The sequence below is a fragment of the Pyxicephalus adspersus genome, chromosome 4 (genome assembly GCF_032062135.1).
Source record: "Pyxicephalus adspersus chromosome 4, UCB_Pads_2.0, whole genome shotgun sequence".
Lineage (NCBI taxonomy): Eukaryota > Metazoa > Chordata > Amphibia > Anura > Pyxicephalidae > Pyxicephalus > Pyxicephalus adspersus.
In genome coordinates, this window is record NC_092861.1 from 88,023,958 (window position 1) to 88,037,410 (window position 13,453).

Consider the following 13,453-nt stretch of genomic DNA (forward strand, 5'->3'; position numbering starts at 1 on the left):
GTACAGTACAGTACAGTTTCATGATCTTTGTATAAAGTAAGTTGTGGATGTGGCACTTATTTATACACAAGTGGTTTATTAATAATAATATTTAAAAAAAAAAAGATGTTTTTCATCTCAAATGCCAGAGTTTTACAGGAGCTCACAGTAGCAAACTGCACATACAAGTTCATGCCTTGAGCATTACATTCTGCTTAACCCGCATATATTATATGCACATGATAGCACAGAAAAACTGTACAGCAATGCATTTTATTTTGATTAGATAATATAAGTATTTCTAAAGCCTTTTACCTTCATATTCTGTAAGAAATGTGTATAAATCTGTAATTTAATAACTGTAATTTATTGTTAACAGCAATGCAGTGTTATATCTAAATGCAATGCAATGTTGCAATATCTAAAAGTCTCTCCTGCCTTCTTCCTAAGTAAAAAACCTTGACCAACCATTACACATCTGTTGTCAATGTCTGTTATCAAAATGACTGATCATGCTTCACTGCGTAACACCACAGACTAATGTAAAAGTCATTGAGTTCATTTTTTAATAACTGAAGTCTGAAAATAATCTCCTAGCCATGTCTACTGATTAGTTCATATCTTATTTTAAGAATATGCTATGCAATGTAATGACAAATGCAACAACTGTTTAAATTGATCCCACAGTCAACTGGAATTATGTTATGTACCATCCACTTGTTCAATAGTTTATCTAATTTACAATTGGTTTTACCGTTATATCCAAAGATTTAGTAAGGATACAAAACTATAAACTGAATCATGCAAATAAAAAGTATATATTTCAGTTATGAGGTGATGAAAAAGTTTGTAGATTCTAAAAATGAATATATTTGCTCCCTTTTTGGTATAAATATACAGTGTAACATGTTTTAAGTGTTAAAAAATCTAGTAGAAATTTTGTAAATTGGTAACTCCCCACGCTTGCCACATGAGCTGACTGTTTTGAGAAGAGGGAGTTGTGATATTCTGTAAGCCTAATTTTCTTCCTGTTCCTATTAAAGGGAATAAAGGGAAAAAAAGCTGAAAGAAGACAACAAATGCAGCCATTCATAAACTAACAATTTACAATAATCCAATCTATAAACATATAATATTCAATAAACTGCAAAGCACTGTTTCTAATTGTTCTATATAATAATATTTATTATGTGTTTTATTTTGCTTTATACCACACTTTCAGTGATCTAGTTAGCTTTTGCTCGCCTAGTTAGTTATTCAATGAATTACATAAATGGAGTATAGCCTGTGACATGTCGGGGGTGTGTAGCTGTGTATCCTGTTTATGCACTCATGGAATGTGGTCTCTCAACATGCTGAAACCAACAGTGAGAAACAAGTGTGATACTACTTGACAAGTATAAGTAGCTTTCTAGAAGCCTGGGGCTTTGTTCAAGGTAATTGATAGTTAAAGTTAATTGACGCCCTCTTTGGGATTTTTTTCAAATTACTGTTTTTTCTAATTAGTAACGTCAATAGGGAATACTTATTTATTTGGTATCATTTTCATTAGTATTTCCTTTGCCTCACTATTGTTTATACCCTTAATAAAATATTTAGGCATTTTAAAATGTTACAATATTGCTAAGCATATCATGGTTTAATTATCTATGGGGGTATGCCTTATCTTCTAATAGATTTGTGTTAGATTCAATGTAGAATTTGAAAAATCAACCAGGACATGGTATGGCTAGCATAACTTAACCTTTTATTTTGTGGTGGAGTAATATGCAAATTACATTACTTTAAAAAGAATAGGAGTTTTTTTATGAAAAACCTAAATGTATATATTTAGAATTTTGAACATGAAGGCAAAAAGGCAACACTAAAACACACAAAGAAGTTTCCCTTATGCACAATGTCAATGTATTCCATATACCAATATACAAAAATTCAGAACAAATTATATATATATATATATATATATATATATATGTCACAAAAGTAGGTATAACAAAATCATTTAATAAAAAAGGCCCCCTCAAAACTACCCATCCCCATATAGCTAGTCTTACTTGCAGCAGCAGAGATACTCGGGTGCTAAAGAGACTGGAAGGATAGCCAGCAATACCATCATAGGATCTTACACAGAAAGGTAAGTAACTGTGTGTGCATATATATGAAAATGTGCGTGTATGTACAGAGGGGTATATATATGTATGTATGGATGTGTGTGTCTGATTATCTAAGAAAGTAACACTGAATGAAACCCTACAGAGACTGGTGTGAACAGTTCTCTTTCTGGCTCTGCTCTCACATTTGAGCTGTGTAAGTGCACACAAATTAACAAATGTTAACACTAAGTTGGCTCATTTATTCATTAGGAAGAGATACAGTGGGTTTAGAAGCTTATAATTTTCTAATATAATACATATCAAAATAATCAAAAGTAGTTTTGAATCTACTAGGATGTAAGGGAGAGATGCAGAATTTGACTTCCTTTTAAATAGCATTTGACCTTTCCCTAAGCTGCTTCCAATTAAATTTGTATTGCAATTGACTTGCATCAAAAGAAAATCAGTTTTGAAATCCCAGTTTGGAAAATCAGTTTTGAAATCCTGTGTACACAGGTCATAATTCTAACTGATCAGTGTGGTTTTCCGCATCTGTTGTAAAGTACTAGGTATTTTAGATTACATTTTATTTATTACAAAAAAAGTTTAGGTCCACGTAAGAAGAAATTTGTACTGGAACTCTTTTGACACTGGTGAAAGAGAGCCCTGGAAGTATGCCATGAATTTAGGGCTGACCCTTACTCTGAAAGTATAAAAGGTAGTGATCTGTTTTACTGTCCATTCCTGTTAGGTGGGGTGGTTTTAGTTATATAACTGGAAGTATGGAGGTCCACTGACCTTGAACTCCCTTCAGTCCCCAAGCAGGTTCCCACTTACTCTCCCCATTTTGTTTTATTGGCACAGTGTAAGGAAATTGTCCTTGATAATAATACAAAAAACAAAATAAATGTTTCAATAAAAAACATTCCTCCTGTAGGTTGTAAGGTGGTCACCAGTAAAAGACATTAACACACAGCAGCTACATTGAAAGACATTATATCATGCATAGAAACATATGTGCAGAACAATAAGTTTAATATGTAAATTACAAAACCGTTACCACTCTGGCCACAGCTCCTCTGTTTTCCATCTTCATTCCCAGCACACTGGAAGGGAATAGAGTCCTGCAGCCAATGAGCAGATTAGTTCCATGTCCTACTATTGGCTGCTAGTTCTATTTAAACCTCTCTAGTTCCAGGATCTAGTTGCTGAATCCTCATAATGCTCTTAATTCTGTTGTTCTGGATTTGGACCTCGGCTTGATCTAGACCTCAGCTTTGCCTGTGATTGCCACGTGTCCTGACTTCAGCCTGTTACATGACTTTGCCTTGATTGCTGCCTGCCCTATTCTACTACTTTGTCCTGATTCGCAGTGCTCCTGTGTGATTAGCCATTCCTACAATGTAGCGGTCTGATCCCTGTCATACGCAATGGATAAGCCTAGGGGCTGAGACTTGGTGACCTCCTTGAGGCAAAGAAGTCCAGTGGCCACTAGGGTCATTGGCCCATTACGCCTTACAAGGTGCTCTGGTGAAATCCAGGAGGTGACCGGTAGTCCTGTGTCACCTGCCAGTAGGCAACCCAAAACAAATACAAATAACTGACAACATTAAATACAAGGCCTAACAGGAATGATACAGATAATACTAGCTATATACAGATAACACTAACAATAGCTATCATCATGTTCCTTCCTCTTCTGGCCAACTTCCTTTCTTCTAACCCAAGAATCCTCCCTGATTCCTAGTATGATAAACAAGGAGCCTGTGCCTTCTGCTTATTGATATAACCACAAACAGTTCTCACAAACAGAATGCAAAAACAATACCCTGGCTTGGCTATTAAAGACCCCCTTTGAAATGCTAGTTGGGGAAGAGTTGGTGTGTCAAGGTAGAATAGCCTGTTTGGATGTAAATTTCGAAATTTGACACTGCTGTCCAAGACAAAAGACATGTTAATCCCAAACTATACATGTAAACAGGGGTATTTGCACAGTAACATACAAATATACACATTTGTCCATAACCTAACATCTTACAACAGCTTTATTGATTGGCTTTATTTACATTTTATGCTTTCTGGGCCTGTGTTTAATTGGATGCCTGGCTGGGTCTGATAGCGTTTAAGGCAGCTTATTAAAGTTCAATGTGTGCAGTTTATCAATACTTTTGGTATTGGCATTTGGAATTTATAGGTAAGTTTGCAACAACCTGTGCATTCTTTTCCTTGCCAAGCAGACTTAAAAGTGAGAGAAAGGAATGGATAATCTATACCACTCACAATAAAAATAAGTGGTGGCTCTAAGGAGCCATAATGTAATTGTGTGTAAGACTATAGTAAGGGGAAGGTGTTTAGGGTCAGTCAGCAAACTTTGCTTTACCTCCGTTTACAGTTTGTCACTAAACACAAAAGTGTTTATTAGGACTCCACTTTGTGTCAGATACAATAAATTGCTAGCTCCTGAGTAATCAGCCCCTTTGCATTCCTATTTTTTGTATACCCATTATTCACTTTGTGCTGTAGTCCTCTCCAAAGCAACCACTTTTATCCTGTAAGGCTTTCTTTCAACAAGTTGTTAATGGTTTGGTGTTCCTAATGTGCAGCATTCACTTGTTGCTGACTATCTGTCATTAGGAATGCCTTTGGTTTGAAAGAATGCAAAAGCAGCCTGCACCAAAAACCACCTCAAATTATACCAGTCCCTGTATTCCCTATCCCCATATTAAAAAATAAAAGTAACAATAACTTGCCTATCAGCCTACACATGGCCAGAATTGAGTGCAGCACCATAGATTTTAATGAAAAGTTAGAACTACCAGCAAATGATTTACCACACTTCGAGCAAAACAAATTTTATCATATTTGGTCATTACTATTATTATATGGCTCCTCTATAAATGGAATTGTCTGCTGCCTGTCAGTACTGCATGTAGTACTAACCTGGAACAAGTATACAAATCGGGAGTTACGTCCTCAGTTACGTGTTCTTAGTAGGAGAACATTATTGAGTAGGAGAACATTATTGTAGATCTCTCACAACAAGTTTACAGGTACCCCCCCCCCCCCCCTTTCAATAAGAGGTTGGGTATCTCAGCCCACTAAAATAAACAAGACAACCTCAAAGCTTTTCAATTTTACCTGTCAAGAACTGTCATTACATTTAGGATGCTAAACAGATACCTGAAAAGAAGAGAGTGAATTCCTATCATTGTCACTGCTCATCAATTTAGGATTATTCTTATGCTAAAATCTCCTGGAGTGTTCATTTCTCAGGTCCACTACTGTGTTCACTGGTTCTTCCTGCTGATTTATTCATTCCAATTGTCTTGTAAAGAGATTGGTAGGAGAAACTACTTGGTACAAAAAGTTTTTAAAAAAGATGATGGTAACAAGTGAAGCATACACTTTGAATGAATGATAGATAACAAAAACAACAACAAATACATAAAGCAATAGTCCATAACTCTGCATCAAAAGTAAGTAAAAAAAAAAAAAATAACTGAACATTATTTTTTTAAGGTAATACCTTTTTTTCATTATTATAATTGAGTTGTTGTATTGTAAGTTAAATAGAAAGTTTTATTTTATAACCTTGCTAACCATTTTACTAATATAACTTTTTGTTTCATAAAAACAACATATTTATTGTAATATATATGTGCGTACATATGGTCCAAAAAAAGCTGACTTTTTCATCATGCGGCAAACACAGGATTGCAGCAGCAGATGCTTTTCAAAAGACACACATTGCATAACTTTTGTTCCTGGGTGGAGATGTTACACCTCTTTACCTCACCATAAGGCAAAGTGGAAGAGTACAAAAGGAGAATGCTAGCAGGCAGAGCTTCACACAAGAAGAGACAGGCACAATGAGTGGAAGGTCTAAGAAATCAGTTGGAGTTATTGGAGCACCCTTTTCAAAGGGACAGGTGAGACATTTCCCACCATGAATGCTTTAGAACTAAACTAGATTAGACTAGACCTACAACAGGAGTGACACAAATATTACTATTTAACTAAAACAGAATGCTATTCTGGATGATTACTATATATCTAGATGTGTGTGTGTACAGTACTATGTAACAAGCTGGCGTGCTATATATATATATATATATATATATATATATATATATATATATATATATATATATAGTGTGTGTGTGTGTTCCTGATGATGACATGTATCAGTGATACAAAATTAATTAATTCATAGTACCTTTTTGTAAAATGTATTTGCATGATTTTTGTTGCAGCATCTTTGCAGCCAAATAAACCTTCTCCTTAACTGTAACTATTAAGTAAGGAAGAAATACATAGTTATACATATAATCTGTCATAAAAGCGATCATTCTAGTCTTCTTTAAGTGTTATTTATAGATTGATTTTATTTAAAAACAAATGTCAAAATCATCAGTAGATCCACAGGTAGAGACAGCTGAAAATTGCATCCCACCAGGTGATCTCCTCTTGGCTATAAAGGATGCCTGTCACATAAAAGGACCAATGAGGAGGCTTTTTGAGAAAAGGCGGAGAAAGGCAAACTTTTTTTGGAAAGCTTTTTACCTCTGTCTTTCAGTATATTTCATGTGCTTTTACATTAATTATTTATATATTTAAATATTTAAAATGCCCAGGATTGTATGTTTATCAACACCTAATCAGATATAAGCTGTAATATTTTTTGTGTATATCTATTTACAATCTGGCCACAAAATCTAATAATTAATTAATGAGCAGCTATTTAGTGCAAAGACAAGCCTGATAGTTTGCCCCAATCAGAGGATAGCACTTGTTCTAAAGGTAAGGTAAGGGTGGGATGTCTGCTAGCCACTCCATAAACCAAAGTAGATTTTACAAAGATTTTCAGGTCAGATTGTAAAGTTGATGGCAAGTTTAAAGTAAAAAAAAAAAAGTTCTGTCATTTTGCAGTATAGAAGTCAGTGATTAATTTTAAACTTCATTAAAGATTGTGGCTTTCTGGGATTCATCAGGAATAGTACAGAATTATATAACTGCACATGTCACTGTATTACATAATATGGCATGCGTCAGTCAAGATTCCTTGATAAAGCTCAGGTTGCCTAAAGGCATATCTGAAACCTTGCCTCTTGTTATTGCCTAAAGCATACATGTCAGCTAAAACCAGTTACTGGAGATCAGGGGTCACCACCTTTTTCCACACAGTGTCAATTTACATGCCATTGACAGCCGGCATTCCAGTGAACACGTGTGCTGTACTTGTATAGTTCATTTTTTTTAAACTTGTAGTTGTATTGCTAATTATTATTAATATTATTAATAATAAACATGATTTATATAGCACCAGCATATTACGCAGCACTGTACATTAAATAAGGGTTGGAAATGACAGATGAATACAGACAGTGACACAGAAGGAGAGAACCCTGCCCCGAAGAGCTTACAATCTAGGAGATAATCAATTAAACTCAGTTATTAAATTAAAAATTTCACTTACACATGTTATGAGATTTGAGATGTATGGAAGAAAATCAGTTCCTATTTACGTATTTTCAAAGGCAGAGATTTTTGGGAAGTTCGTGTATTTCAAATCTGTCTGGTAAACTCACTACACTACAGCCTAGAGTATATTTAATAACTTTTAATACAGTTATCCTTTATATATTTTTTATATTTGTTATTTTATTATGTTTGAAATCTGAAGGTGCCACTGAGCATGACTTTTCAGGTCCATCATGGCACCTGTGCATGAGGTTACTAAGCCTGCTTCAAATAATTCTGGCTTAAAATACATTTTAACTCAGAAGTGGCTACCAAACATGCCAAAGTTGTTTCCTTTATTATTATAACTATGATTCGAAAAGCAGAAGCACTTTTTATACGCAGTTATAAGCATTATTTACTCAATTACTGCTTAATCACAGGATGTGAGTCTGCAAGATGATGAAGCACACGCCTATGATCTTTAAGTACACTTTTCAACTAACCTTGTGTGAACTGAACACAAATACAAAAAAACATTACTTATCAATTGCCCCTCTGTGTGGTAAAATTAGATACAATTAGCAAAAAAATTGTGTTTAAAGCAATCCTTTGCATTATTATGGCGTATAAACATGTTAATATAAATGAGACCAAAAGTATATGTTCGACAAATATATTATTTTCATTATTTTATAACTATATATTTATATCTATTTTTTTTATACCAGCCCCGAGGAGGTGTGGAAGAAGGCCCAATCTATATAAGGAGAGCGGGTTTAATTGAAAAACTGGAAGAACTCGGTAAAAAATTGGGACAACGTGTTTAAAATCTGTCAAATCTTACTTATATGTTGTGTATTGTTTAAAATATTGAATAAAAAATAGGTGAAACTTGCAGAAGCAATTGCAAACTGCTCAATTTTCCTATTTAGACATGACAATATTTCATACATCATTCTTTATAGAATCAATTTTTCAAAAAAGTAATAGGCTAAATGTAGGGGAATGTCATGTTTCCCTATATATTCCTTGCTATATTAACCAGTTGGGATGCTTACTTTGATATGGGTGGTACATGCTTATAAGAAAATGTCATTATCCCTGTAATATTGTAGGACCAGATTTAAACCTCTGTGGATATACTCAGAACATATTTTTTGCATTGAGGTGCCATTAATTTTAATGCATTGCCATTTTAAGCGGTGTCATTGAAAATGAATGCATAAAGGCAACACATAGCAATGCACACTGATTCCTAAAGAGGTCATGTATGATTTTGGGCATGTTAAGGTGCATTGGCAACACATTTCTAAAGTATATATAAACAGAACAACTAAAATGTAACGTATTGCAACTAACCAGACCTTAAATGTGGTGGCTCATGTAGTTTTTTTTTTTTAATTCAGACTGAGAAGCATAAAAAAATGTTTCAGCAACTAAGGATGACAACATCCCTCCTACCAATACACAGTCAGGGAGTGTTGGATAGTTAGTGTGTTATTGGTGGGATCACTAGGTAAAATAAAAAGCCTGAAAACTTACTTTATGCTGCTTTATGAGGTTTAGACCTTTTATGTGTGTGTGTGTGTGTGTGTGTGTGTGTATGTGTATATATATATATATATATATGTGATTGGTTGCTTTTTGTGGCTGTGGTAAGTAATAATGATGGTGGGTATTACTGGAATCTGTTGAATTTCCAGAACCCAAAAGGCACCCTAAATAATTTTTTGCACAATTGAAAATCAAACTCTAACTAAAGTCTGTATGTGGCTAGCTTGTTATAGCTATGAAAGTTCTAGTCATATCTTGTAATACAGCAGACGTTATAACCTCAATGTATGCAATATTTTGTGTTTTGCTCTGACATATTATTCATGACTTTAAAACTACGTGTTAATGTCTTCGTTTCTCACTGGTCAAAGATGTCAGCCTCAGTTCACTGTAACAGGCAGTAGTGATTCATTTCCCTATGCCTAGTATCATGGGAAAATTACAGTTTCTTTCACAATACTGGAGCCTGAAAAAGGATTAACGTCATAATTTGTATGACACAACTTTACGTGACTCTGAACATTTTTCTTTTTAATATATGAATAATACCAGCTAATGACTATTGCTGTACAATAATAAGATTCAGTAAAGGACATGAGAATGTTCACACAATTGTGTAAATATTCTCAATTGTTCAATCATGCGAAACCACATGCTTACTTATTTCTCTTGTACATGACCAGATAATTGAGGTGGATGCTTGCATTTTGCATCGTGTGAACTTTCTGAACTTCTGTATTCAATCAATCTTACTGCAATATTGCAAATTGCAGCAGATGCAAATGGAAGGAAATGCTGCTATTTACCCAAATGCCAACACTTGAAATTCTTTTTACCAGGCTTCTAAAATCACTTGCATCCTTAATCAGATTCAGGCTGTGAGTGTTTCTGGAATATTAGGTGAAAAGCTCTTGAAGCATAATCAGCCATGTTTTCACCTACAGATAAACATTACATGAGATAAAAATGACCTTATTCCTAATAAAAATGTAAACATATTATAGCTATGGCATTATATCCTGCAACCCCATAGTCTATGTATTCAACAAAAAATCACTTTGAATAGTGATAGTCACCCAGTCAACATTCTCTCTGCCTCCTACCGTATTCAAGAGCATTGGACCAAAAACTCATTTTTACCATATATTTCCGATGCCAATTTCCAAATCAACAATATGAGGTTTTATGTTTTTGTTTGGGGGGGGGGGGCTATAGGATAGATTTCAGCCCATAGGTCTTTTTCCATTTTACAACCTTCTACACTTCAGAAAAAATAAGGGTGTACAATTTTTGTACCCCATCACTCTCCTATGACATTATCCCCAGGTCTGCTCCAAAATTGAACTCTAACTTAAAGTCCCCACTCCAATGTTGGATGCTTTAGAAACTGCACCTGACACTGAAGTATGTCTTAAGTGAAGGTCAAACAGATTAGGTGATCCTAAATGCTAAAGCAGATAGCAAGATGAGGAGAATTTATCTGTATATTAAACATTAAATTATATGCAAGGGAACTGGAAACATAAACTTCATCTACTCATCATTTTGATGTATAAAGTGACCAGTGGTTCACCTTGGCTCACTTTCCATCATAATTATTCTTGCCTGGAGTCTCATAAAAAAATAAAATAAAAACTAGTTGGGACACCTGGTGTTCCTTTCCCATCTTCTTCAAGGTGGGAAAAGATGATAATTTACATACAGCTTCCGCTGTGACTGAAGAGTGAAGAAATAATTCTGTGGACTCAAAGACAAAACTAATAGGTGGAACAGGACTGAGAGGTAAAAAACTGTAATTAGGCTCCCTGCTGGGACATTGTGCTAAGATGAAGGAAACCACTGCTCATCAATGGCATTACAAAGAACAAATGTCTCAATATACTAGCGCTGATAGTAAACAGAAGTCTTTCTTGAGCTATGGCTAATCATTAAGGACTAACTTTAGCTTTTAAGCTCAAGACCAGCAGAGGTGATGGTAGGGTTGTAATTAACACGAAGAAGGTCCTACATTTCTATAGAACCTCAGCTATCCATAGGAGTTGTCATTAAAAAAAAAAAAAGAAAACTAGAACTAATGTCATGACATGTTACTATTGCCTTTTCTTGCAGAATATGATGTTAAGGATTACAGTGATCTGCATTTTCCTGAGCTGCCCCAAGATGAACCCTTCCAGAATGTGAAGAATCCACGCACAGTTGGGCTAGCTACAGAGAAAGTTGCTAATGCTGTTACAGAAGTCAAGAAAACTGGAAGAATTTGTTTGACTCTTGGTGGAGATCACAGGTGACTATATTTTTTTTACAATCCTTAATTAAAATCTTTTCATTTCCAACAATACTTTTTACAGTGGGAATTGCTCCAGTAGAGAGACGGGGGTCTAGAACCGCTAACAATGGTTTTATTGCTGCTTGTGCCTTCCTGTCTCCGTGACAGCCCCACCTTATTTATTCTACTAGTGACAAAGTGCCAGTAAGTGAGGGGAAAATATTGGGGTCACAGACAGAATTAAAACTTTAAAGACAGTATGTTTTCTCCACTGTATCCAAAACTATTTAAAAAGAAACTAATGTTAAAAGGGAACTGAAGATGGGCATATGGCAGATGCTAATGATGACTTGCTTTTAAAGGTCTGCTCTGCATAATATGTTGGTGCTTTATAACTAAAATGTAATAATAATTTTAAAAAAAGGTGTGGTTTTTAGGGCTGTTATGCTGGTGTTGATCTCTCAACTGCTGACCTAGATCTAGCATGAAGTCTAAATTTCACTGGCTGCAAACAGTAAAGCTAGGTTAAGGATAACACCCATGCATGTATCTATAAAAACATGGAAATTACAAATTCTATATTTTGATCTTTAAAAAATACCAATATATAGAAATAATATATTTCCATGGAAGCTCATCCAGAATCACAGCTGATATTAGTTACAACCACCACTATGCTTTTATTTTCTACACACTAGTATTAAAATGAAAGGGACCTGGCTGTTTGCTTTGTGCAGACTCCATACAGTTTATTGGCTTTTGTTTTTATACATATATATAAATATATATCTTCATGAATATATGGATTTGTGTGAATAAAGTGAATAAAGCAAAGAAGATAAAGCTGTACATTCTGCGGAAACTGCAGGAGGCTTCATAAAAAAACATAAATGCAACTCCAGAGTGGGCAGATATAAATGAGCTGTAAGTGTATATTTAAATTAAACACACTGATATGGTTATACTTTTCTACGATTTCACTTTAGTGCTAAAATACAAGAAAACATATAAAAAATACAGGGATGGAATAGAAATGATAATTTTGTTTACATGGTTACAATAAAAATATCTCAAGTGTGTGCACCCTGCTGATATAAAGTAGTGGCAACCTCAGCTAATAATGTTTATTTTACAGTTATATATTCCTGCTATTTCTACTGCTATTTCTACATTTAACCCAAAAGTATAGTCCTGTTAAATTATCATGTTCAAGTTAACTATATACTTTTTTTGAATAAATACATACTCTGTATATAAAAATGATTTAATCTGAACAATCCAATGGCACAGATATGAGCTGACAAGACTCATTCAGATTTCATTAGAATTTATCAGACCCTGATCTTTAAGGAAAGAGCAGTCGGATCCGTTGAATATTTCGGCCATATCCTATAATTTATGAAAGATAAAAGCAGTGCATTGATACCCATATTTCTATTCAATGCCTGAGGTCTATGACGTAGTAAAACAAAGGCAGAGATTTAGTTTGGTTTGCCTTGTACTGTGTGCTAATGAGAGAATTTAGTTATAAACACAATGTTCTAAGAGAAGAATGATAAACACCTGTGAAAAAATGCTACAATCAATCTGTTTTGACATTCTTTTTGTTTACTCCTATTTTTTATTTGTGCTGATACAGCTTGGCAGTTGGGACCATCACAGGTCATGCCAAGGTTCACCCTGATCTGTGTGTAGTTTGGGTGGATGCCCACGCAGATATCAACACTCCAATGACATCACCCAGCGGCAATCTACATGGACAACCTGTTTCTTTCTTAATAAAAGAACTAAAAAACAAGGTAAACTAAGTACACACTGCGTATTTCCTTCGTAATCACTTGCGTATTAGTTGTTGAACACAATGAGTGATGATGGCATGTTTCCACTACAATTTTCTATGAGGGAGGTGAGATCTAAGCAAACAATCCACAAGGTTTAATTTTATTAATTGCACTCTGCATATATAGACCACAACTCATGTATAATGTCTACTTGCAGTTTATTGGGAATGAAAGGTTAACAACAAACTACTTCAGATCCAACTGGTGAAATGTGATGGCTAATTGGTTGCTAGTAGCAAACAATTTCCCATTAAAAA

The 13,453-nt window shown here is 34.6% G+C and overlaps 1 protein-coding gene across 1 annotated transcript in view; it reads left to right on the forward strand.

Moving 5' to 3' along the window:
• The first annotated feature begins 5,845 nt into the window (after nt 1-5,845).
• Nucleotides 5,846-13,453, forward strand: part of ARG1 (arginase 1) — a 15,122-nt gene continuing 7,514 nt past the window's right edge. The window contains exons 1-4 of the mRNA XM_072408913.1: nt 5,846-6,001; nt 8,264-8,336; nt 11,199-11,373; nt 12,995-13,154. Of these exons, the coding sequence (XP_072265014.1) occupies nt 5,942-6,001; nt 8,264-8,336; nt 11,199-11,373; nt 12,995-13,154 (468 nt within the window). The 5' untranslated portion in view covers nt 5,846-5,941. The remainder of the gene's footprint in view (nt 6,002-8,263; nt 8,337-11,198; nt 11,374-12,994; nt 13,155-13,453) is intronic.